Source organism: Tympanuchus pallidicinctus, unplaced genomic scaffold (assembly GCF_026119805.1).
Source record: "Tympanuchus pallidicinctus isolate F22 unplaced genomic scaffold, pur_lepc_1.0 scaffold9, whole genome shotgun sequence".
In the NCBI taxonomy this organism is placed as follows: Eukaryota; Metazoa; Chordata; class Aves; order Galliformes; family Phasianidae; genus Tympanuchus; species Tympanuchus pallidicinctus.
Genome location: NW_026294813.1, coordinates 4,251,631 through 4,278,586, shown reverse-complemented (window position 1 = coordinate 4,278,586; position 26,956 = coordinate 4,251,631). Strand labels below are relative to the sequence as shown.

General features: G+C 35.1%; 1 protein-coding gene across 3 annotated transcripts in view; it reads left to right on the top strand.

Moving 5' to 3' along the window:
* Window positions 1–26,956, top strand: part of IPO11 (importin 11) — an 85,957-nt gene that overhangs the window by 36,424 nt on the left and 22,577 nt on the right. For all 3 annotated transcript variants that reach the window (XM_052670416.1, XM_052670414.1, XM_052670415.1), the window contains 14 exons: window positions 1,115–1,162; window positions 1,626–1,731; window positions 4,941–5,067; window positions 6,109–6,142; window positions 6,349–6,389; window positions 8,400–8,516; window positions 10,550–10,663; window positions 13,235–13,350; window positions 15,068–15,144; window positions 17,535–17,614; window positions 17,992–18,072; window positions 20,302–20,397; window positions 21,814–21,927; window positions 22,709–22,830. In XM_052670416.1, the coding sequence (XP_052526376.1) occupies window positions 1,115–1,162; window positions 1,626–1,731; window positions 4,941–5,067; window positions 6,109–6,142; window positions 6,349–6,389; window positions 8,400–8,516; window positions 10,550–10,663; window positions 13,235–13,350; window positions 15,068–15,144; window positions 17,535–17,614; window positions 17,992–18,072; window positions 20,302–20,397; window positions 21,814–21,927; window positions 22,709–22,830 (1,273 nt within the window). The remainder of the gene's footprint in view (window positions 1–1,114; window positions 1,163–1,625; window positions 1,732–4,940; window positions 5,068–6,108; window positions 6,143–6,348; window positions 6,390–8,399; window positions 8,517–10,549; window positions 10,664–13,234; window positions 13,351–15,067; window positions 15,145–17,534; window positions 17,615–17,991; window positions 18,073–20,301; window positions 20,398–21,813; window positions 21,928–22,708; window positions 22,831–26,956) is intronic.

Sequence of the window (26,956 nt, the reverse complement as noted above, 5' to 3'; positions counted from 1 at the left end):
AGTTTAATGAAAGTTGTTTTTAACAGGGAACTTTTCAATCTTGCAGGGCTTTATGTTATTTTGTGTTTGTGTTAGTTCTGCTGTGTTTATGCTGAAGTTAGGGAAAAATAAACCTTCTAAAATGAAAGCTCAAATTATGCTTGTTTTTGTAGAGTCAAGAATACTTGCTAGTTCTGAAGAACTTACTCTAAATGCTCAGCCTTTTTTTATACAAAATCTGAAGTCTTCATATGCTGAGTAAAGATTCAAGTTTGTTTTTTTTTTTAATACCATTTATAGTGGCCATGGGAGATTATAAGTCTATCACTTTTTCTCCCATCATTTTGGACTAGGTTTTGTAAGGTTGCACTGTACTTTATTTATTATATTGTTTTGCGTTTGAACTTTACGGAGTGGATCAGTACCTACTATTAAATAGAAATAACGCTCAGAAAATAAGAATTTCTGACTTCACATCCAGAATCTCTTCTTAGGTGTCTTATGTCTATAAGTTTCTGGATGATTTGCTATGCTGGAAATAGTATAAGGCTCATTACAAAAGGTTTGGCAGTTAATTTGTTTTCCAAGAATTAAAGATGCTGCTTTTACGCTAAGAGATGTACTCATGCATGCATTTCTTGCTCCTGTTGCCCCTAGTAGTATTTCCCAATATTTTTTATTTGAGACCTAAAGTACTATATGGTATTTAGAACATATTAATTCTCAAGACTTTGGAAAATGTTTACTTATGTTTACTTTACTAAGAACATGTCCTCATGCGTATATAGTATTTGGGAGCTAAGTCCAGGTAATGACAGCTGGCAGTAGTACCACATGGTAGACACAGTCTTTTCTTGTTTGTGGATTTTGAGTCTGCTCATAAAATACAACCTTCTGACTTTTTGTTGCTATTAAAATTGATCAGCTCTGAGAAAATGAGTCAGAAGTACAGTATGAAAACGGATTTTATTTCACTACATTCACTGAAAAAGATGTCAAAACTGAAATACTGAATTGTAACTAAAAATAGTGAAGCTGTCTTAATTTACAGCATATCTAGTTCAATTATAAACTCTTAAACAGTTTTCTGGCATTGTTTTAGTTATACCTTTTTCTTTAACTATTTGTCTTGTAGGAACTACCAACTTGGAAGATACCAGTGCTATACTGATTAAAGATGCTGGTAAATTAAATTTTGCTTTACCTTTGAAGGAACAGAGCTGCTGTTGTGTATGTGCTTGACTTCTTAAAGATTATATGAAGATCTATTCATGTAATAGAAGTAATGATACGAGTTACGTGAACTGCAATATGTTCATGAAGATGTTCTATCCATTTTAGAAATTGAAGTATTTTATGTCAAAAGAATTGTCCGAGGGCTGTAACAAAACCATTCTTAATAGAATGAATTCTTCATTGTCCGTACAGCTTTTAACTGCTTTCAGCAGTCTGTAAGTTTTCTTCTGTCATGCCTTTTGCTAAAACATCCATGTTCTTGTTAGTGTTCCTGTGAGTACATTCATTAGTTTTATTTTCATTTTTTCAGTCAGATTATCTTTTTTTTTTTTTTTAAATTTGCCTCATTATTTATAATGAAAAATGAAACACTTGAGCAAACAATAAGCATAACTATTGATTTTCTCCAGTGTATAATGCGGTTGGACTGGCTGCTTATGAACTATTTGATAGTGTGGATTTCGATCAGTGGTTTAAAAATCAACTGCTAGCAGAACTTCAGGTTTCTCATAACAGGTAAATATTTTGAACTGTTATGTATTCCTCATTTAAACATGGATTCTTGATATAAATTGGTAAGATACAATGTCTCATTATTGTAGACATGAAAAATGATCAGTATTGAAAAGTACTCGTTAAATGACCATAGTATGAAATATGAATAGGTAAATAGCCACTGATGTGATTATGAAGCTTGCCTTTTGTTAATAATATTTAAGTTGTTATCAGGTCCACTTTCCATGTTCTATTAAGATATTATAAGCCTTCCTCTTTCAGCTATTTAACTTGATTAAGCTTTCTCAGGACAATCAGATTTTGCTTTTCTAAAAGTACTTACTTAGGCCTCCCGAGTTTCCATAGCCTTTTAAGCAGCCAGGTCTAACTGAAGTCTGTGGAATTGATTTTTCTGTGAATATCTTAGCTAAGGTAGCAATTTGTTCTTTTGTTGCTCTCTGTTCTCTTCAAGTATAAGCCATCTGTAGCACTCTTTGATTCATTCTGCCAGAAATAAAATAGGGAAGTGAGGGCAGATTTGTGTTCGATGTGTGAATAATTAAAGCTGATTCTATGTAAAGTGTACTATATAGACCATCTACTAGGGGTTTTGCTTCCTACCAAATTCCTCTTCAACTGGATGACCTTCGTATGAGTACCTCTTTCCTTTAGTATCTATCTTATGGTATTTTGAAAGATAATTTTGGCATCTCAGAGCAGAGATAGAAAGACATCACTGTCTGTCTCAACAACTGTTTAGAAGTGTTCCTCCCTATTCCTCAAGCTGTCACCCTTCTGCCAGGTAGCACAGTAAATGCTATTACACGTGGTCTTATCAGGTGGGTTCCAAATCACCCTTTGACTCTGATTAATTAGGTTTCATTTTTTTCATTAGTCACTGAAAGTGACCCTAATGTCCTTTGAAAACCTTTCAATTTTTCTTCTGTATTTGAAAATTCAGATAACTGTTATGTGTGGTAAAATGAAATATTGAACTAATTTATATGCTAATGCCTACAGGAACTACTACAAATTTTAAGTCATTTTTTGCAAGGAATAAGAGTTACTGGTTGACTTTTTTATTTTTAAATGGCAATTCTAAGCATATTCTTGGCAAACACAGATGAATTTCATGTGCAGTGAATGATGCTGCTAAACTCAAGAAAATTAAAATACTTGCCATTACAGTACACTTTTTTCCTATTTACTTACATTTGGCTGTATAAACTTGATTTAGAGTTGTAGAGTAATTACCACAGTTGTTTACTTGGTGTCTCCTAGTATTTTCCTTTTTTTCTCATTAGTCTTACTTTATAAAACACGATATCAGCTTCATTCTGCTGCCCACCAGTGGTCAAGCACTATAGTGCTTCGGCTGAATGTCAGAAGAACAGGAGAAATTTCAGATAATGTACATGTGCTTAATCCTTTGCTGCTATGCTCTAGCAGCACTTATCTCTGAATAAAGCTGCCAATTGTATTTGTAGCTCATGCTGGCTTTGGCATATTTATGGCATCTACCCATATTCCTTAGCATAAGTGAAAACTGGCAGAAATCCTCAATGGCTGATTTAGTTATATTTATAGTAGGAAAGACACCTCATCACTCATCATACTGTTTGGGTGGCATTTGTGATAGCTCAGGGTGAAATACCTATGGGGACAGGAGCTTGCAGTAAATGTCAGTCTGTGACTTGAAAGCCTTGCTTGTTTGAATAGCTTCTATTGCTATTGTAACTGGAGACTACCAAGGCAGTTCTTACCCTGGGGTTTTGCAGCTGCTCAGTGAATGCATGGTGAGAGCAGCACTGCTAAGGCTTGAGCAACACATGCAATGTGTGCAGCGCAAAAATTTTTTGAAACCCAAGGACAATAGATTTAAGTTAGATATAAGGAAAAATTCTTTTACAGTGAATGTGTCAAGGCACTGGAACAGGTTGCCCATTGAGGTGGTTGATGCCCTGTCCCTGCAGACTTTCAAGGTGAGGCTGGATCAGGCCCTGGGCGATCAGGCCCTGACTGAGCTGTGGTGTCCCTGATCATTTCAGGGGAGTTGGACTAGATGGCCTTCAGAGGTTCCTTCCAACTCTAAGGATTTTATGATTCTAAGGTAATGAAAAGGGGTCATGTTAGAAATACTGCTTTAATGGCAACTTCAGGAATAGATGAGCAGTTAAGATAAAAGAGATTAGAGGGTATGATCTGCTCTTCCACAGATGGTCACATTTTACGCAATCATGATAATCACCAGCTAGCTTAAGTTTTGGAATGAAAACCTGGGTGCTGCTAGCAGTAACCAGAGGATTTGCTGCATTTTGTTTTCTTTGAATATCTCCAGCTGTTGTGAGAGTGATAGTGATATCAACTATGACCACAGCAGTCAGTAACTAGCTAAATCTTTTCCAATCTGAATTATTCTATGATTCTGCAAGGAGTGGGTGTTTATAAAGAATGCATATTGGAGGTATGGACTGTGCTACAAGTATCACCAAAGTTGAGAACACTTGCTATTGGCAGACAGCTATATACTGCTGTCAAATGTTATTTAAAACTTCTCTTCAAATAATAGTGGTTAGAAAACTATCCGAGACTGTTTTCCAGGAAAAAAAGGAATACTTTTTTTCAACGATCTGAATTTGATGATGTTGCATATCAGGCATGAGTATTCCAAGAATGGAGAAACTTGTTTTATCACAGGTGCTTAAATAAATAGTAAGACAGGTGTCAGGAAGGCTGTGTCATCTGAAAGACATGCTTCAGCAGCATTTGGTAGGAAATTGTTCCTGCTTCTCTGTCACTCAGTAAATCTCAAGCAAAAATAGAATGTTATTCCTCATTAGCTTTGTGTTCCAGTCTGATGAAGTGCTGCATTTATGCTACTTTGACAACTTCCATACTCTCTGAAGGTGTGCTTTATCAATTATTTTATAGTTATGGGAATTTTTAATAAATTAGATTTATTCAACGTAAAGAAGAATCAGTAAGTTGTTTAAATTGCTGTCTTGATGACTTACAAAGCCAGAATTGTATAAAATGAAAAATACATTGAAGTAATGAAGCAAAATAGATTGTTACTTAAAACCCTTTGGTAGGATTTGTCTTGCCTAACTCTTTATGTCTGCAAGTTAAATATTGGTCTTAAAAAACTAAATCTTTTAATAACAAATTATTTTAGAACAGCAAGTGTGAGTTAATGAGTACTTTTTTTTTTTTTTCCCTTCTACTTTGAGATATAAACCAATACGCCGACGAGTAATTTGGCTGATTGGACAGTGGATTTCAGTAAAATTCAAATCAGACTTGAGGCCTATGTTATATGAGGCAATTCGTAATTTGCTTCAAGACCAAGACTTAGTGGTAAGTGTAACTAAGTGATGTTTTCACCTGTTATCTAAACACTGGTGATATGTAAATTCCATGCTTTCTGTAAAACTCCATTACACTACCTTCTGGGAGAGCCCATTTCTGGAATTTTGGCAACAGTCATGAAACCAAATGTTAAGATGCTTGCTAGGTGATAATTGTGGGAAAATTGTTGTCAGAAGCAAATCTGTGGTGTTGTTTTTATTTTTTTAAACAAAGGTGTGAAGTATCTTGTGAGAAGTCATTTATTAACTTGCAGATACTTTGTGTAGATAAAACAAAGTTGTTCTGTTATACTGTTGAAACAGAAATACTTCTTAAGCATTGATGTAGCTGTTCTCTGCTGGCCAAATACAGGAAACAGCATTGATTGCTAAGCCAGTTGAATAAAAACTTGAGTTTCCATTTACCATCATGTAAAGTTAAGTTAACAATCTGCATTCCTGTTTGTTTGTTTTAAACTCTGCCAATGTTTACCCAGCAAAGAAGACCAGAAATCCCACAAGAACAATCAAAAATGAAAAGCAGAGCTAGCTTGTTATTTAATTACTACTAATTGACAATCCAGCAGCTCTTTGATTCCATACAGCTTCAGCAGAACAGCATGGATTTCCTTGTCAAGTATGTGACTTCAAAGCAAGAGCTTTCCAAGATATCCACCAAGAAAGAACATGCCACTTGTGGAATTTATCTATTTGCTTTTTGTGTGACAGCAAGACATGAGATAATCCCAAGTTAAATACCTTCTGCTTTATATGAGTTTTTGTCACAGGCTAGATATTTTGTTTATTTTTTTCTTGACCTCTGTGGTTCTGCTTGAGCAATTTATCCAGGTAGTATCTCTGGGTGCTGCAAAATGAACTGTTGAGGGTCCTGAAACAAAAACAAACAAATGTGTCAGAGTAAACTAATCTACGTGGCTGTAGAACAAGCATGACAATTGAATTATCAAAGCAACAGGTTTTCAGATACTGTGCTGAGAATCAGAAAGTTTAATGGACATAAGGTTGATGTGTCTTGACTTTTGTCTTTCAGGTCCGTATTGAAACAGCTACAACGCTGAAGTTAAATATCCTTTTATTAACAAAGATGCTGGTTAGACATTTAACAGAGGTATTGAGGGTTGCTGAAAAATAGTGAGCTTTAAACTTACTGCCTTTTTTCTTTTTTTTTTTTTTTTTTTGACTTTGTTATTGTCACATATCCATTAAATGCTTGCTTTTGGAGTGTTGTATCTATGTGTAACATGTATTACTTTCCTTAATGGCTATGTACCCGTAGATGACTTTGAATTCAGAACTGAGCAGTTCTTACCGGTAAGGTCATTTATATGAATGCAATCTCATGAGCTGGTAGATTTATTGTTGGTGATCTGAGAGGTCCTTTCCAACCTTGGTGATTGTATGATTTCTGGGGGAAAGCAGGAAAAACAATGTAATTTCCCGTTTCATTTGCATGAATGTGTATGCATTTACTTGTACTTTGCATAGGACAAAACATGTAAAGATTCATACTGCTGCTCTTAATATTTTTAATGTGCAGTATTCAGTCAGACAATTCTGAATTTCTCTACTGCGTGATGATTAGAATTTCCTGTTGTTGCTTTTATTGATATATATTTGATATATATCAATATATATATCAGCAAGACCTGGACAGGCTGGAGAGCTGGGCAGAACAAAACCAGATGAGGTTTAACAAAAGCAAGTGTAGAGCCTTGCATCTGGGGAGGAATAATTCCATGCACCAGTACAGGTTGGGGGATGAGCTGCTGGAGGGGAGCCCTGCGGAAAGGGACCTGGGTGTCCTGGTGGATGACAGGTTGGCCATGAGCCAGCAGTGTGCCCTTGTGGCCAAGAGGGCCAATGGCATCCTGGGGTGCATTAAAAAGAGCGTGGCCAGCAGGTCGAGGGAGGTGATCCTCCCCCTCTACTCTGCCCTGGTAAGGCCTCATCTGGAGTACTGCGTCCAGTTCTGGGCTCCCCAGTACAAAATAGACAGGATCTCTTGGAAAGAGTCCAGCGGAGGGCCACAAAGATGGTGAGGGGCCTGGAGCATCTCTGCTATGAAGAAAGGCTGAGTGAACTGGGTCTGTTCAGCCTTGAGAAAAGGAGACTGAGAGGGGACCTGATCCAGGTCTATAAATATCTAAGGTGTGGGGGGCAGAATGGCGAGGCCGGACTCTTTTCAGTGGTGAGTGGAGACAGGACAAGGGGAAACGGCCGGAAACTGCAGCATAGGAAGTTCTGCACCAATGTGCGCAAGAACTTCTTTACAGTGAGGTGACGGAGCACTGGAACAGGCTGCCCAGGGAGGTGGTGGAGTCTCCTTCTCTGGAGATGTTCAAGACCTGCCTGGATGCCTACCTGTGCGACCTGGTGTAGGGAACCTGCTTTGGCAGGGGGTTGGACTCGATGATCTCTGGAGGTCCCTTCCAACCCCTGCAATTGTGTGATTCTGTGATTCTGTGATATATGTGTGTGTGTGTATATGTGTGTATATACATATATATATATATATATATATGTCCTGTGTTATCAGGTGCTAAGGTTTTTCATACTGAGTTGGTATGAATGCTGTCTTTAGTGAATACATCCCCTTTCCACTCTAACTTACTTTCAAGTATGTCTATTTCAAACAGTACATTCCAACCTGCTATTGCACATCAATACTAAATATAGATGTGTTGTTAAAATAATGCCTTAAAATCATAGACTAGTTGTTCTCTTATTTTGGTGTTCATTACAGTTACTATGGCTGGCATTAAGTAAACAGTGAAATGCTAGCTATAAATACAGCAAAGATTTATTTTCAGAATTTAAATTTAGCTTTGCATTCTCATTGCTATATGTACTAATTGAAATTCTCTTGGAACAATCAACCAATTCCAGGATTTAGGGTATAGATTCACAAAAAAAAATGATATTTTAAGATGTCTTTTCCAGTTCAAAATCTGAATTTTACCTGCTGACCCCTCAAAACTGGATGACTATAGCTTTGCTCTGATCAAAACTGTGTTTCTTCTGCAGAGATGATTTTCAGCCTTATGCAATTTTATTTATGATGTTGTAGTTACACTTACGGAAACACCAAACTGATGTATGTTCACAATGATTACATATTTGCACAGTGTATCTGATTTCTTTATCTTCTTTAAACTGTGAATGTTAATTATGCGGTTTTGAAAAAATAGCATTTTGCACACTTTATCATTCTTTCATAGTTCATAAATGTCTTAGTATTGTAAGCACACTGAAATACTATCAATTCACATCATCAGTTGCATTTTTTATTATCTAATACTTTATTTTTTCTTTTTCTTATAGTATTTGGAATCCATGTTTACACTGCTCTTTCAGCTTCTTCAGGAAGTAACAGAATGTGACACGAAAATGCATGTTCTTCATGTTTTGTCTTGTGTGAATGAAAGAGTCAATGTACAGGTATTTTTTTTTTTCCAGACTTCAAACATTATTAGCTTTGTACTAATACCAAAGAGAACTTTTTAAAAAAGTTTTCAGCTTGTACAAAATTAGTAGAAAAATGTCACTAGCTACCAGACTGGTTTCTGTTACGGTGGGTGCCTGTAATATTTACTTAGTCATCATCTGATTTTTAGTTCCATTTGTCTAATATTGCTTTTTTTTTTTTTTTTTTTTTTTTTTTTTTTTTTTTTTTTTCCCCCCAATTACTGCTAATCTTTTAAAACTTTGTTTGGCCTGGACTCAGCTTTTGGAGTTCAGAATGAATTCTACTGCTCATTATAATGTAGTTCTTGCAATTTTGAAGAAGTTTCTATTTTCTACTCTAATCATCTAGTCTTATATCTGATCTATAGTTTTATTGAACTTTGCATATTAGGAGACATGTTGAGGGACAGAAAACTTTACATTCCCAGAGACAGTGTATTTCGATTTGTAATTTCTCAGTGATATGGATAAAGATGAGGATTATAGGAAAAGTGAATATGACAGATTTCCTTGCCTTTGTACATAGTATGAGCCATAGGAGAAGTGGGAAAAATAAGTTGAGGGAGTGTCTTTACGAGTCTAATGTTAATCTGTTTGTCTTCTGTAGTACTTAATTCTAATTTAAGTTATTGTAGAGCATAGCAGAAAAATTTCGGTTAGGACAAGCGTCTGCTTGTTATGTAATCCAGTGTTTGCTCACATCATGATTAATGTCAGATTATTCAGGACTGTATCTAGCTGAATTCTGAAAATCTCCAAGGATGGCAATTCTGCAGTCATTGCTTTTGAAAGAAATACTGTCGTTTTATCCTAACTGTGAGAAGAGCTAGTGGGTGGCTGTTGTTTCAGAGGGAGTGGCGTTGGTGATTTCCTTTCCATTTTTGTCTTTATCGCAGGGTAGATGTAGCACTCCAGTGATTCTGTGTTTCTCCCTGGAGCTGGCATTGATAATTAACTTATTGAAGAAAAAATGAGTGGGAAGTAGTGACTCATTTATTGTAATTTCCATTAAAAATTATGTATAATTTCTTTCAAATACTTGTCTCAATTTTGATCTATATGGAATCACTTACAAAAAGAAAAAAAGCAAGAATAGACGTATTTTTCACTGTTTTTGAAAGCTTCTTGGATTTAAAATAAGTGATTTGGGTGTATAGGATGTAATTGTTTCTGTATTTAAAAGTGTATAGGATATAACAGTTTCTGTATTTAAAAATTCAGATACATAAAACCAGTTAAATTTTGATGTTACTCTTGTAGCTATTGTATTGAATATGAAATACTTTAATTATATCAGAGCGTGAAAATACTGTTATAGGCATAGTTTTTAGGAATCATAAAATGCTTAATTCAGAAAACAAAGAAGAATACTGAAAACAGAACTCAACTTGTGAATTATTCCGCTTATAGATGTTGAGTGAATAGAAATATATTAAAAATGTATAATAGGTGACTTCATGAATATTTTGTGTAAAGCTCAGAGTATGTGGTTCTTTACTGAATTCCTTTTTCTTCCAAAAACATGATGGTGGTGAATGTAATATTTTAACAGCTTTAGATTAATGTCCTAGTGTGGACACCTAGTGTGTTCAAAAGTTTCTTGTACAGTGGCACTCTGCAACCACATTTAGATCTAAAAGGATTGTTTTTTTTCCTGAGATTGCATCTGGTCAGTAACTGTGTTGTAATAAAGATGTGTATCATAATGAAAAGGAAACGTCTTCAGTTACCAACTTAAGTTATAGTTTGTTCCCTGTTTTCTACATAAGCATTATTGTTATCAATAGTTTGCTATAGATTGGATGGTGTATTTAAACCACTGTTCAATCAGAAATCAGCTCAATTGCATAGTAAAGAATACGGTTTTAGGAAGAGGAAAGTAAATTAAAGCAGATGTATTTTTTTACTATGACAAAAGTAGCTCTTAAATATCAGAAACAATTTTGGGGATAAATTAATGACCTTGTTTCACATGTTAAGAAACACGTTTGTGTACTGAATTTCAGATACGACCGTATGTAGGATGTTTGGTTCAGTATTTACCTCTTCTTTGGAAACAGAGTGAGGAGCACAATATGTTACGATGTGCCATTCTAACTACCTTAATCCATCTTGTTCAGGTAAGGTGTCAAAAGCAACAAAATTGCTTATGTCTCCTTCAGTACTCCTGAAGGAGAGTTGCCTGTGTTTTGTATGTATCATGTTTTTTATATATGTTTATATAAATAAATATGTAATGTTTAGATATACTTTGGTTTTAAATACTATTTCTAAATGCTGTTCATATTGCTGTTGTTCATAAATGCTGCATGTTATTTTCTTAAAATAAAAACATGGTGCTGCAATAATGGAGATAATCATGGTTAATGTTAAACATTAACTGTTTTGCTTCTTGAGGCTTGTTCAGGAAATGCAGTTCTGTAATCAGATTTGCTTGTGTTCTGGAGGATTGAAATTTTGATCTTTGCAGTCTTACAATTGAACCTCTTTTATTGTCCATCAAACAGCTCGTTCTGTCTTCATTTCCTGTAAGGCATTAAGAAGTCAATCTCTTCTTAAACAGAATATATGGTTCAGACTTGATTCTGTAGTGGAGGTGCATCTCTTTTTCCCATTGTGTTCCATTCAGCTCTTGGGGATTCGACATTCCTTTTTGCATACTTTATGCAGAAAATAAGCAGTTTCTAAATCACAGGCCAACAGATGAACTACATGGATAGTGTGGCTTTTTAAAATTTGGGTTTTAATTCAGCTTATCATCAAATGTTTCTTTAAATTCTAACATTTTGTCTTAATGTCTTTATGAGTTTCCTTTGGCATTAACTAATTATGGATCAACATGTATATTTAGCATTTTAACCCTTCTATTGTTGACTATTTGTTTTTACCATTGACTTTTTACTGTACAACCTCATCCAGTATAATTTTTTTATTTTTATGTAGCATGTGGGAAAAAATACCTTATCTCTTCATAAGTTTCCCAGCTTTTATGTTCTCTTGTGCTTTGTGCTTGTGTTTTATGGAATAGAGATAATAGCAGTTTTGAACCTACTTTGTTATATAGTAGATTTGTATCACATACAATTGTATTTCTGTTTCAGGCTTTTTTTCTTCTTTTGAGAATTCATCTGTACTCATAAGCTTCATTTTTGAGCGTACTTGAATATCTTCTCTTTTTCAATATGTTTTGAAATGGAATAGTCAGACCTATCAAAGTGTCTTTCAGTAGAAACTACCGTCACCTTGCCTTTGTTAACAAGTACATCTAGATGCAATAATAAAAAAGTAATAATGCTGGGAAGAGAAGTGAAGATAGCGATTCTCATACCATTTTTTTTCTCCTGCAGTTTTTTGATGATCTCTTTTTCAGCAAGTCAGCAAGTTGTATTAAACTTAATATTACCAGAATATGTTGTTGGTATATAACAACATTAAGTATTTCACAGAATCATAGAATGACTTGGGTCAGAAGGGCTCTCAAGAACCATCAAGTTCCAGCAACCCCAGCACAGGCAGATTTGCTAACTGCTAGATCAAGTATTTGATCAGGTTGCCCATAGTGCCTTCCATTGTGGCCTTGAAAATCTCCAGGGACAGCACATCCACAAGCTCCTGGGCAACCCATTCCAGCACCTCACCACCCCATAGTTTTACCTATTGTTTACAGTTGCCTGTAGTTGCCTATAGACTTGCTTTTCAAGATCCAGGGTAGTGTTTTGGGTGATAGCATGGGGCATGAGATCTTTTGCCAGCCATCCAGTGGTTGCTTCCGCCATTGTAAGCACATGACATTTGCCATGGTGAGTTTGTCTGATGTAATCCACCTGCCAGGCATCCTTGTGTTCATACTTCAGTCATTCTCCTCCACACCAAAAAGGTCTTAGCTGCTTACCTTCCTTAGATACAGCATATGTTTCACATTCACAGATGAGCTGTGCAGTGGTATCCATGGTCAATTAAATTCCTAGATCCCAAGCCCATCTATATGTTCTGATTGATGGCATGAAGCACCATGAGCTCACTGATGAGCTCAGTTTTCTTAGGTAATGATTCTGCAAAAAATTAGTGGTAGTTTCCAATTCAAATCTCCATAAAATGAGTTTCAATTTGAGTGGTTACCTTGACCCCCCAAAAAATCATCCAAGCAAAAAACAACCCAATAAAAACAACCAGAAACTTGTTATCAATCTGTGAATCTTTGCTTGACAATAAGAGAAAGATAAGTCCTTCTCCTGATTCTCAGAACGTATAAAAAGTTTTAAACTGTGCCGAGGTCCAAAGATTAATTTCTTTCTTGATCTTTAATGTAATTTAGGCATTTACTCATTCACTACTTGTGAGAGCTGTGGCTTTTCTGAGAAGGAGTATGACCAGTGAATCTTATTTAGGGAAACAAGAGTTTAGAACTTTCTTCTTGCAGACTGTTAATAAGCTGCTTTTTCTCAAAAAAACAAACAAACAAACAAAAAAACACCCAGAAAACATGCAAACAAACAACTGAAGACTTATTGAGAGAAATCTCAAGCATTTTCATGTATGAAATGAAGTTCGGTGTCTGATTTCTTAAATGGATGTTTACGCATATGAATAGAACAGTATCACATATCTTTTTCAGTTCTATTCTGAAAATGCTTAAGTTGAGGTTTTTGAAGCATTTCACCTTTTTAAAAAAATGTTATTTACTTTTATAGGGCCTGGGAGCAGAAAGCAAAAATCTCTATCCTTTTCTACTTCCAATTATTCAGTTAAGTACTGATGTTTCCCAGCCTCCACATGTCTATCTTCTGGAAGATGGTTTAGAGTTGTGGTAAGAATATTTTATTCCTAATTGTAAGTGTTTAATTCTTTTTTTTTTTTTTATATCCCCAGAAGAAAAGAAAGAACATAACTCTTAATACAGTTAAAGCTTTTGTTTATGTTCTGGATAACTTAGCTCAACATCATCTTATATATTTTCTCAGAACAATGGAAGTTAAGAAGTCAGTAACAGAAACATGATTAAAATTAACTAGTTCAGTAGGAGATCCATTTTCACATAGTTCATAGCAAGCTATGGTTTTATATTGGTAATAAACAGCAAGACAAAGCTGACACTCTAATATGTATACAAACTAACAATTTGACACACTTGACTTGAGCACAATTACCCACTGATTATCAGAACTGGTTGATGGAAGAGATACTGGAGTTCACATGGATAAAATACAGAAGTTACTTTAAAAAATTCTCATGCTCTCTTGTGGCTGAGAATTAAATGTGGTACTATAATCAGCTTGCCATAGGGCTAATTGCTGATGTTTCTGATGCAGCTGACCCTCTGAAGGGAGGAAACTGTTACTAGTCCAAATTCAGCACAATATAATTTTCCAGTTGAATAGGAATATATTGAGTTAGTCTTGAAATAGCAAGGGATTCCTGAGATCAGAATTGTAGATGAACAGTTGTAGTTCAAATGCCAAACCCCTAAAAGATCAGTTTTATATAAGGCAAAACTAAGGTTTATAATGCTGTCGGTGAGAGGGAAACAAATGTGAAGTGCATTATGTTCACAAAACTTAACATGAGGCTTAAGATACCAGATCAGGACTTCTGTGTTACTAATATTGATCTTGAGATGATTATTCCAATGCCTATGCTGGAGATTGTATGCATGGTTTTTTATGATGTTCCAGAGCAGGTATGTCCAACCTGTAGCCCACAAGTGGCCCTGAACAGGTAGTGGTTAGCCCAGTTTCCTGTTGCTGCACCATAATGGAGACCCAGACAAGTACCTGTCACTTAGCAGCAACTGAAATGTAGACCCTTGTTCTAGAGCGTCAGAGTGATATGGGATGGAGCTGGCAGACATTGGTGGGATTCTAACTGCTTCTTAAAAGAAGAGCAGGAGGCCAGCTAAGATATTTACATAGCATATATCTGGTTGGATGGGGCCTTGGGCAACCTGGTCTAGTATTAAATGTTGGAGGTTGGTGGCTCTGCCTGTGGTAGGGATGTTAGAGATTAGTGATCCTTGGGTCCCTTCCAACTTGGCCATTTTGTATAAATACAATAATCCCACACCTAGATCTGAACACAAACTGGAATACATTGCTGTGGCTTTAAGCATGAATTTCATGCATAGTTACCCTTCTCAAATGTGAGGAATTTTAAGTTTATATAAATTGTGGAACTATATGGTTGTCATTTTATGATAATCAGTGTATTATTTTAGACCTAAAAACAATGCAGGGAAAAAAATTGAAGACTTGAACTGTTTGCCACAACAGCTGTTCCTTGGAAGTGTGTAGCACTGCAAATGTTGTCCTTACAACAGCAAAACACATCAGAACGGCGTTCCTGCTCTTGGCATGAGCATAGCCTCACCCAGCACATATGCTTTAAAGAACTGAGACTAGATTTGAAATATGTTTCAAGCAATTGTTATAGTTATTCATGGTTCTTAGAAGGTACGATACTTTACATCTGCCAAAGCAATTAATGTTTTTCATAAGTCATATGAAGTATTTCATTTAATCTATTCTTAGGTTAGTGACACTGGAGAATAGTCCATGTCTTACACCTGAGCTCCTGAGAATATTTCAGAACATGTCTGCCCTTCTTGGTGAGTCTTTTACTAATAAAGTTTTTGTGTTTTTTTATTTCCTACTGTCAGGAGTGTTCATGCATTAATTAATGCCACTGTGGCTGCAAAAAGTTAGCAAAATTTTAAGTATTCAAAAAGGAAGAATAAGGTTTCTGTTTGTCTATCCTATCTTCTTTAATATTTTTATGTACTTGCTGGAGTTGTGGTTTTTTTGTTTTTGTTTATAAATAGATTGAAGCTTCTTTGTACTGAAGAGACAAATTTCAGTTTATCATTTTGAGATTTTTAAAGAATTCCTAGAAATTTTAACACAAAATTTTGAGTTTTCTGATATGGATCAATGGAGTATTTTGTCTGCTCTATTTAAAATCACAGTGATTTCCAGTCTGAAGAATTAAACTTTTAATTAGGTTTTCCATAATTCAGCCAATAACTATATAGGAAATTTTCAAACTCCATGTATTTTTGAAATTATGGTTGGTAAACAGCACTGAAATTAAGTTGTTGTTTTGCCTTGTACCTTGTTCTCATTATTAAAAGTTGCTGCATTATGCAACAGCATAGATAATATAGTTAAATTGGGCCAGTTTTCCTTCAGGTGAGATTTTATACAGGCCTTTGTCAATGTTTTTTCAATCAGAGATGGAGTTGAGTGGTGAATGCACAACAGCCCTTGCAATGTGTAGTTATAAACCAATTTTCTTCTTTAACTACTTTACTTCTTGATGGTTTTTCTGAGAAACTTCTGTTTTCTGAGTATCCTTCCAGCAAAAATTTTGATTTCCATGGGCCGAAACAATGGATGTATTGGCTGGAAAACAAGAGCAATTTTGGTACATACTGACCTGCAATTCTGTTATTTACATCAGGGGAGTCTGACTGAACTACTTCCACATATTACAAATATGACAACGTAGTGTTGAGATGATACTTTTATGAAACTTTGTAATTATAAAAGCTACATTATTTCTAGTATCCCTCATTCATATCCTTCCTGAAAATATCGTGATCATTGATGACTGTGAGACTTAGTTATAGAGCTAAGGCTGAGTAGTTATTTAAGAGTTTTAAGAGTATTTAAGAGTATTTTGATCAAAGCGTTGGATGGATTTCTTAAAAATTCATCTCTCTTCAAGTCAGGATATTTAAATATTCAAAGTGAGCAATGACTAAGCATAACCTATGGAAATGCTGAAGTATTAAAATAGTTATGCATTCAGAGTTTTCTAGTTCTCTATCTCTTCAGATAACTGAAGGTTTTCTTATTTTCCTTCTAATTGTAAAAAGAATAAACTGTTAAAACTCCGTAGAACTTTTCCAGTGTTATAATGGAAAACCAACTGTAGTTTCTGTCATAGAGTATTTTTTTTGAAATTTTTCCTTTACATTCATCAGTAGGTGTAAGCCATGGCTTCATGTAGACTGCATGCATTTAAGCTGTGAAACACACATCAGCTCTTAGCCAGCTGTCACTGCTTGTTTAATTTGATTAGGAATTCTGACAGAAATTTCTATTAAAATCTTTCCCTGTTCTCCCTGATTTTTTTTTTTTACCAGAATATTAAATAAGCAGAATAGGACTCTGCTTAATTCACCAAGAAAAGTCTCTCTCAGACTGTTTTTAAGGAAATGTAGCAAGCTGTTGAAAGTGTTTTGGTGTTCTGTTTTGTTCTCAGACAGTGAAGGCTGTTGTCTGTTGGCACTAGCATCAAACTTCTTGTGAAGATTTGAAACTTTTTATTTTTGCTATGAATTTTGTTATTGTTCTGATTTTTTTTTTTTTTTTTTTTAAGCAGTGTTTCAGATGCTGCCTGAGGGTATTTGTTTTTCCGTCTCTTTCTTAAAAACTGTTGCTGTATACCATTTCTTAAATCTATGTGCTTTCCTTACTGAAGTACTCAAGATATGGCCTAATGCTCAGTATATTTTAGTCTAAAAGCTGAATGCCACTTAATTTGACTTGTTGGCTGAGAAGATCAGGCTTGCAGTCATTACTTCACTCATTCTACTCAGCATTTACTGACTGAAATATATGGATGCAAATAGGATAGATGATTTTTAAATAATTGCAGGTCTCTTGAGAGCATGTTTCATTTGTTCTGTCTTTCTTAGCCAATTATCACAACCAAAACTTCATTTTTGTTTTTTTTCTTGATTAGAATTAAGTTTGGAAATTACAGGATTTCTTGTGCTTGCATCTGAAAGTATGATAGCTGAACTTGATAATCTTTTTTGTGATTTTCCTGGCAGGAAGACAAAACGTGAGTGGTGCTTAGTCTAACAACTTTTTTTTTTTTTTTTCTAATTTTTGGAAATCAACTATTTTAGTAGTACTTCAGTTTGACTATGAGTTTCTGATTTATTTATTTATTTATTTTATTTATTTTATTATTTATTTTATTTTCCAGAGCTGAGTTCAGAAAACCTCAAAAATTGCTTCAAGATCATCAACGCCTATGTTTTCTTATCATCAACAGAGTTTTTACAGGTATATTGCCATTTTTTAAATGTCACCGTAGACTTACTAGCATCAGACATATACCAACATTTATACATCTGTTCATTTGTGTATTTATAAGCATGCTATTTGGATTTATCTTTATGGCACATGGTGAACACTCAATAAAATCAGATTTCAGAAAGAATAGAATTACTGTGACTAATTAATTAGTTTCCTGCCTGAAAAGGTCCTTTGCAGAGTAGTAATTGTTATTCTGTTGAGTTTAACAGATTAAAGTTATGATCATAAGTTTTATCAAGAAATGTCATATCTTCAATCCTTGTCTATAAGAAAATTCACTGAGATTGTTTCAAAATTTGTGTTAATATAAAACATATAATAACTCATTCATCTTCTAATTTCAGACATATGCTGTTGACTTGTGTCGATCGTTTTGTGAACTCTTAAAGGACATAACTACTGAAGGTCAAGTTCAAGCTTTGAAGGTAGAGTACAGAGAAAATGTTAAATACTTAAGTCTTCAGCTGCAAGCATCTGTATTCTTGCAAGACTTTTCTCAGAATTAAGTAATATTTTAAAATTTGATGAATAAAGAACAGGTGGATGAAAACAGTTTATTTAATGTTTAATATTACTGGAGTTTCTTAAACTATATATAAGATGTGTATATTGGGAGCCAAGTACATATATATTTAAAAAAAAAAAAAAGACCCTACATGCATAATTTTTACCCAGAGAAGGATAGTGTGATCCCAAATACAGCACTGTAAAGAAATAAAAATAAATCATCCGATATGCAGTTCCTGTACCATCTTTGTAATGCTTTCTTTAAGTCATATGGTTCCAAGGTATTTTTCTTAATATAATTCTAAAGTAATTTGTGTCCACTTTATGGAGGGATTTAGATTACGAGTCCATGAAATCTTTCCCACTATATGTAGATCACTAAAGAAAGGAGGTCAGTGAGGACTTGTATTCCTATGGAAGTAGGTTTTTCTAGAGCATGGTAGCAGCGCATTTCAACAGCCATGTGATCAATCCTTGTCGGGCAATTATTATGCTATCTTTACAAAACCTCGAGGACACTGGGGCCACAAAAAAGAACTGTGTTTGGATCCAAGTAACTTGATTGTGAATGTCACTTAATTTATGAAGTTGGAAAAAGGCCAATCTAGGTTGTTCAATTCTGGTTGAATTGTAAAATAGAGAGGACTACCAAAGCATGACATTAAAGGTATTCATATTTATAATTAGAAAATAAATAGGCAAAGTTTAACTGACTGATTAGTTATAAAAGTTGTCAGAATCCACAAAAAAATATATTTACCATTACTTGAATCAAAATGAAACATTAAGAAGTGATTCAATCCTCAAAAAATTTCAAATCGTCCTTGTGTATTAGTAACCTAAATTAATTTGGAGCATTTCTAATCTTCATATGAAAAGGTAGATAATTGCCTAATCTCTGTTTCTATTTCTTCTATACCCTGTAAATCATTATTGATCCCTTTGGTTGTACAAACAACATTGGAGGAATGGGGAACAAAACAATCTTTTCATGCACCTGGAAAAATTAATGATTTTCCTTGCATTCTATACTATTAAAGCTCTGGTCTCTTCATCTCAAAGAGCTTCCAGGTAGAACTTGGCAAAGATCAAATAGGAGCAAGTAGTGTTAGCAAAGATTTGAAAAGGTTCTGTACAAGGAGCAAATTGTTTAGCCAAAACTTTAGGCTCCTTAAGAAATGAGGTGGGGGAGAAGTTATGTTTCTCCCTCATTATAACAGTATGTTAAAGGTCAGAATTGAGAGAAAAAATCTTTCAGAGAAAGACACTGGGACTATTAAATGAAACTAGTGTGAACAAGGTTCTAGAGGGAGAAAAACAAACAAAAAAACCCACCATTTTTACATACACATAGATTCAGGACAGACTGGGCAAGAGGAGTCCCTGATGAAATCTCCCTGAACTGAAGGGAGTGAGGACTGAAATGAACAATGTAGGGAAATACATTTGTATTGCCTGCTTCATACTCTATTATATGTCTGTATATAGATCTACGGTCTCCATTCTGCATAGAAGAGGATAGGTAGCAGCTCATAGTTCCTACGTTCTCTTTGCTCTCCATCTTGATACATGGAAAGAGCCCAAACAACTGGGGGAAGGCCAAAAAGTAATAGAATAAAATTACTTCACAACTCCTAGGAAAAGCGAGAGCTGAGAAGCAAAGGGGTAAGAATGTAAAAACTGGGGTGCCAGGTACTTAAAATATCTGTGATCTCTTACTGTTGGTTTCCACATGCAAAGAGGTGATAGCTCCTAATCAGTGGATCTCCAAAAAAAGCAATAGAACCTAAGTATGGAAATAAGCCTTAAACTGCTGAGACTCCTCCCTTCCAATGTGCTTCATCAAGCTGCTTTTCCGAGGCCTGGATTTGCCAGCTTTTACCAAGCTGGGAGGTGGCTGAGGAGGATATACTTGGCTCGGTGGACCCTTGATTTGGTTTCACATTTCAGTTTCCGACATTTCTGTATGAGGGTGAAAGCAGGTCACGTTTGCAGTGTACTTAAGTAGAATATACTTTCAGCAGTTTTGTATTTTGTTGATACTTAACAGTGAACTTCCTATCAGAGCTTTATAGTAAATGTGTCTTTAAAGTTTCAATTACATTTTTTTATGTGCACTTTTTGTTTAACTTATTTTTGTTCTTAAGGTTGTGGAAAATGTCCTAAAAGTAAATCCTGTTTTGGGTCCTCAAATGTTTCAGCCTCTTCTACCATCAGTATTCAGGGGGATTATAGATGGGGAGGTAAGAGTCGCTCTTTGTAACTTTCTTTGCTTTTCCTGTTGAACAGGGAAGTAGCTTCCTTTTCCATTTCAGTTTTCCATGATTAAATTTCTCTTTTTTCTCTAGTTTTAAGTCCATTTGATTGATTTCTGACAGCTATTTTTGAAGTTCATACATGGTAAAGTAATTGTAGAAAAATGGAAGAAGAGTACTCACCACCTGTTTCCTGATTCAGTCTTTGTTTTAATAAAACGCCACAAGCTTTATTTTGCTTTTCCTTCATTATTAACACTAAAAAGGTGCTATGATTCCACCAGTAGCATTTAGTCAGATTCTTTGTAGATGTTAAGGCATTTTGTGCTTTTTGAAAAATGATATACTACTTTTTAAGTGTATTTGCCCCAGAGAAAAATAAGGCAGGAGGGAGATTGACTTGACTTTCTTTTTCTAATCAACATCACTAATACGTTAGTTGTGTGGAAGAATGTGAGAAGGTTTTGTGAGATGGAAGCAGCTTTCAGATTTTGTTTACGTTGATGTCTTTCTTCTTTCTCTCTGCTTTCAACAAATTTGCATGTTGTGCAAAAGACAGTAAAATCCAGTATGCTTCAAACTTGCAGTGCAAATAGGAGAGAAAAGTTCTGCTGTCTGAAATTCTGTGCTACTAACTTTTGATCAAAAATTCCACTTTTTTGCTTTTAAATTGAAGATCTTCTCATATCAGTATTTGACTATTTTTAAATAATAATAATAATACTAAGCATTTTACTTCGTGCTGTGCAAAACACAAAAAAAAGGGACTGTCTGAACAATCCTTTGTATAAACATTTTCAGGTAAATGTTGGCATTTTGTTTTTCAAGTAGGAAATTCTGCAAAATTGTTACTGCTTTGTTATTAAATGCTGGATTTATTTGTAGCTTCTTTTGAAATGAAAAATGACAACAAAAATAAACAAATGTTTATTACTCTATGCATTTTAGATTGCAACTATTTCAAAGTTGTTTTTAACAGATTCTTATAGGTTCTTTCAGAAATAAGTAAGTTCAGAAATTCAAGCCTTTCTTAATACTACTAAAATTGTAAACTGTATTTTTAAACTGTAATCAGTTTGAAATGTGATCTTCTAACAATATAGTATGTTGCTCATTTTTAAGATGTGGGTTTTTTAGCATAAACTACCATCACCTTGCATGTTGTGGTAGCTATTTTGGAATAAGCAGATCCTGATTTGCTAGTTTACATACTGTGTCAGAAAATTTTCTGGTAATGATTGCTCAATACTTTGTTTTCAGATAATTTCAAATTGTAATTTATAATTAAAATTAAATAAAGGATGTCTATGACTATTTTCCATAAATTTGTGTGCTGTATGCTGTAATTTTTAAAAATATTTAATTGAACTATATGTTTTTTGTTCTGGTTTATTTTTATTTCAGAGATACCCAATGCTGATGTCTACTTATCTGGGGGTCATGGGTAGAGTTCTTCTACAAAATACAAGTTTTTTTTCATTACTTTTGAATCAGATGGCATGTGAATCAGGCCAGGAGGTAAGGATGTTTGTCTTGGTGTTTCAGCTGGATTGCATATGGAAGTCACATTCTTAAAACATGAAAGAACTTTTTCCTGTGCTTTCCATGTTTGTTCTTACCCAGTCCAAGCACATTCCCTTTCTCCTGCTTTGTTCCTTCTCCTGAACATCCTGTAACAAATTTTACACTTTCATGCATTTTGCTTAAAACCTCTCATAAGAAATTTTAAGCTGTCTCTAAGTTTTCATCCTGCTGCATCACACAGTAGACCCAATAAGCTCTTTTAGTTTGCATGATACTGCAGGGAGAGAATTTCTTTTTGTCCTGTCTTCAAGGGTTTTGCACCAGAAATAATGGTTGATTTGTCATCCTTCTGTGGTAGTTCCTAGGAAAAGTTTGTTCAGCATGCTCAGTTTTCACTGGAGTTCCTTTCCCAAAGTGTTTTGCTATGTTTTGAAGATTTCCTAATTTTCTTACCCTAGGGTTTCAAACACTCGAAGTAAAGACTCTTTTTTAATTACTACCAGTGAAGTGGTTTTTTGTTTTTTTGTTTTGTTTTGTTTTTAAAAAAAGTGAACTTACGTGCTCTGAGGTTGTAATATGAAGTGATCTGAGTGATCCAGTTTTCTAAATCTATGTTCTGGTCTGGGAATTAATTTTAACTTTGAGATTACAATTGTAAGGGGGTTCAGGGCCTGTGAGCACTGTCATAAATAATTAATAGAAGAATTGGAAGCAAAACCAAGTACATCTGTTGGTGCAGCTTCTCTCAAGTATATATAACTATTTCTCATTGCAGTTGGACCAAATTCTTGGTAGCATGATTGAGATGTGGGTTGATCGGATGGATAACATCACTCAGCCAGAGAGAAGAAAACTTTCTGCTTTGGCACTGATTTCACTTCTGCCTTCTTTGAATAGGTGAGAGACTTTGAAATGCTATGAAAAGAATACTTTGAAGCTGCTTAAGATGGTTTGTAAGACCTTTCACAATTCAACAAATTTGTATTATAAGTAATTGTAATAATAATGAATTATATATATTTAATTATAGATATGTCCTTATTTGGGCTAAAGCTTAAAATACAGAATTTTCAAGCTACATGCCTTCTATAGAGCTTCATAGCAGTGTAGCTATAAACTTACTTCTGTTTCTTTGAATGTGTCATTTAGCAAAAGTGAGGAAACAGCACTGTATCTTATTGAACATTCTCATGTTAATATTTGACTAGCTACTTCTGTCATTTGTGGTTGTTTTAGTTGGCTGATTTGTCTTTTGGTGTCCTTTCCAGGGAACAATATTTGTTCAGTCCTGCTTCAAGTTGAGGGCAGATCTTAGTATTCATCCTGTTTTTCCTCTTTATGACGCTGAGTGGAAGTGTTGCTGTGAAAAGCTAATAGAGCTTTTGCACTGTATAGCTAGTAGCTGATACTGTTGCCCTTTGACTTGATCATCAGTGGGTAAAAGCATATAGAATTTTTCAATGAAAATTCTGAATAGTGTTGCTCTGACTATACCAACACTAATGGGATTTCTGTGTAATTCTTGTTTAGATAAGAGTTCTGTTTGTGATTATTTTCACATAATTCTTGTCTGCTTTAGAAGTCAGAAATAGAATATTGTGTGAGTTTTAGTCTGACAAATTCCCTAAAAATATGAAGTATTTTCCAATGATAACTTAGGTGTTGCTTACAAATCCTGAAGATGTAATAATATTTGTAAAGCTATAGGATATTTAGTCAGTACCTAAAAATCGAGGAACTTTTATGTGTGTAACTTAAAGATTTGTTTCACTGCTTTCAGTGTGCACATGGAACTTTCATTTTTCCCCCAGATCACCAAGATAGACATCTAGCCAAAAGAACCAAGCAGCTGCTTTCAGAAAGCTCTTTTGTTTTTCAGTAAATGTAAATATTATCACATATTTGAAACATTCTTTATGAGATGTTAGCTAAAATTTAATTTGTTGAAATACATACAATCTTTCAATGAAGCACTTTTCATAGGGAGGAAGGAAAAAAGAATTTGTTTGGATAATGTTATTTTGGACTACCTTAAGCTGATCTGAATTTCCTGCTGCAAGAGCCAATTATTTCTGGCAGCTTTCAACACAATAAAACCTCTGCAAATGGCAGTTTTATTTTTCTGGTATTCAAATTACTTAAGAATGCTTATTCTCCAGTAGAAGCAGCTTCTTTTTACATATTTCTGTAGAGGCTACAAGAATTTTACCAGACAAATAATAGGCTGCCAGAGCCAAACAGAAATTCAGACAAAGTATGTGAAATTGATTTTGTCAAGTGCTTGTTCTTTCTACTGAACAATGTGAATCACTGTTCTGGGCATTTCACAGAAGTTACATTACATATGCTTGCTGCATCTCATATCTGACACTTCTGTTAAAATAAAATTCTGCAAAATTTTATTCTTTTGCACACCAGTTTGCACTGCTTAAGCAAAAATATATTAAACTACAGTATTTAATCAGGATATTCAACCTTCTCAGGAGATGATTATATTTTCCTTTAGAAATACCTTATTAACTGGCTTCCTAAATAGGTATTTCTTCATATATCCCAAGCAAGTACAAGATTTCTCGACTGCAGAAGTGGAACAGGTTTTGTGTCCTGAGCATGACAACAAGGCTGGCTGGTATTGTACCTCTAAGCTGTATAGTGTTCATTCATTGTATTTAGGTTGTTTTCTAGTTAGTGGTCAAGTTCACAAATGTATGTATATGGACAGACTTGTGACTTTCTGCATTTTTGATGAAGTGAAAGCTTCCTTTGTTATTCAATTGAAATAAGTATGGCAAAAATCAATTCCTTTTTTAAGTATATCGCTCCCTTAACAATAGAACATAGAATGAAGGATTTAAAACAGTGGATATGATAGGAAATAGCTGCAGTGCAGTTGCAATTCACAGTGGTTCATAGGCCTATTAGTTGGCTTAAGCAGGTTATAAAGTGACAGCTTATTATCTAAACTGTAAGTTTCTTATGTAGGCAGTGTCATTCAGTTGTAAGCAATGATCCCTTTCACATTATCATGTATGTGTATAGTCCATCAGTCCAGCAACCTGTTTATCTTCCTGCTCACAGCTGCACATTGCAGTATGTTTTAGGAGTTCATATTTAAAAAAAAAAAAAAAAAGAAAAAGAAAAAAGAACTTGTGATGTGTTTCTTTCCTGAGTTCTGTGTTGCAGCAGCACCTTTTCACTTAGCAGTAATCTCTTAGTTTTAAAGATTTTTCGTCTGATTTGAATAACTATAGTGTCTAGCAACAAGATTTAGGCAGTAGTGTTTTACTTAAAGAGTAATGTTCTCTCTGTGTGTGATATCTGAGGGGGAAATACATGCAGGCAAACAATAGCTCAAACATTGATGCATACTTTTTATTTCAAAAAGCACAAAAAGACTGATGGGGGAGAATCCTGTCACAGCTAGGATGTGAGATGTGAGAAGCTGCAGCAACCAGTAGTCCAGAGGATGAGTACATTCTCAAATGCCATTAATTCTTGCTCAGACTTGGTTGAATTCTGGTTGTCTAAAATCTTGTTTGTTTGTTATCCCAGAGCTTCGGGAGTGTTCATTTAATAGTGTACATGTAACTGAGTTAGGTTAGATATGCCCTTGGTCCCTAAAACACTGTCTCCTGAACATGGTTGGGAGTAGTGATGTAAATTACCACTGTGGCAGGGGCTACATTTTAAGATAAATTTCTTAAGTGTTCTATTTCTGAAGTTTAAAGTGGCATAAATTGCCCCTCTTCTCATACCTATAACCCAATGGGTAAATCAATATGCGAACTTTGCTTTTGTCCCTTTGCGTAGCATCAGCATTGCAAAGGTCCCTCTGAAAGTAATGCTTTGTATTTATTTCTATGCTAACGACAACAGATGTTAAAAGCACAGTAACACTATTTGATAGGACAAATAGTCAGCTACAAAACACTATTTTTCAGCATGGTCACCACCATTAGCTGTGCACTTTTGGAGCAGTGAACGAGAGCTTTCATGCTGCGTTTGTAAAAGTCACACCAGCGGAGGTGACCCACTATTTCACAGCTGCTGTGATGACGTCATTCTTAGGGAAATGTTGCCCGAGCAAATGAAAGTCAGAAGGCACCAAATTTGGACTATACAGTGAATGTGCTAGGACAGTCCACCAAGATTGGTAACGTGCTGTGTTGTCTTCAGACTGGTATGAGGCCTGTTATTATTGTGTTGCCTTCTCTTGCCTGACTCTGGAAATTTGAGCCTTCAACTTAGTCAGCATTGAGATGCTGCAGTCAAAGTTGTTGATTAGTCTGGGTTCCAAGAAATCCAGAGTGATCTTTCTATCCCAAAAGTTACTGCATGTCACTTTGCCCACTGAGGGCTATGCCTTGAACATTTTCTTTGATAGGGAATTCACGTGTTGCCATTCTGTGGACTCACTTTGCATAGGGGTGATACCTCATTTTATCTCCAGTAATGATGCAATCCTGGAAACTGTTACCCTCAGCTTTGCATTAGATAAGTTGGTCTTGACAAACTTGCATATAATGTTCTTTCTCCTGCTACATGAGCATTCATGGGACCCAACTGCCACAAACTTTGATACTCCAACATTGCCACCATTGTTTCTATCACATTGAAACTGATACTAAGCACCACACACAGTTCCCTGGTCATGATCTGCTGATTAGCATCATTCAGCTGATTGAGACAGTCCTCATTTGGTCGCATTATAGCTGTGCCTGGCATTCAGGACATGGCTCATCTTTCATGTTGCTGTCGCCAGTGCTGAAACACACCATCCACTGTTTCCCTGTGCTCATATCCATTGTTTGGTCTCCATCAGTATTAAGCAAGTGTTGCTCAATGTCAGTGGGTGATACCTTTTTCCACATGGAGGAATTCAGTTCCACACCCTTGATTCATACTTACGTGCTGCCAACATCTACCTCTGACTTTGTGAGGCAAAATAATAAAATAGGAGGTATTACTTTCAGGGCAAGTCTCTTACAACATTTTGGAACATTGTGATTCCATATAGTTTATA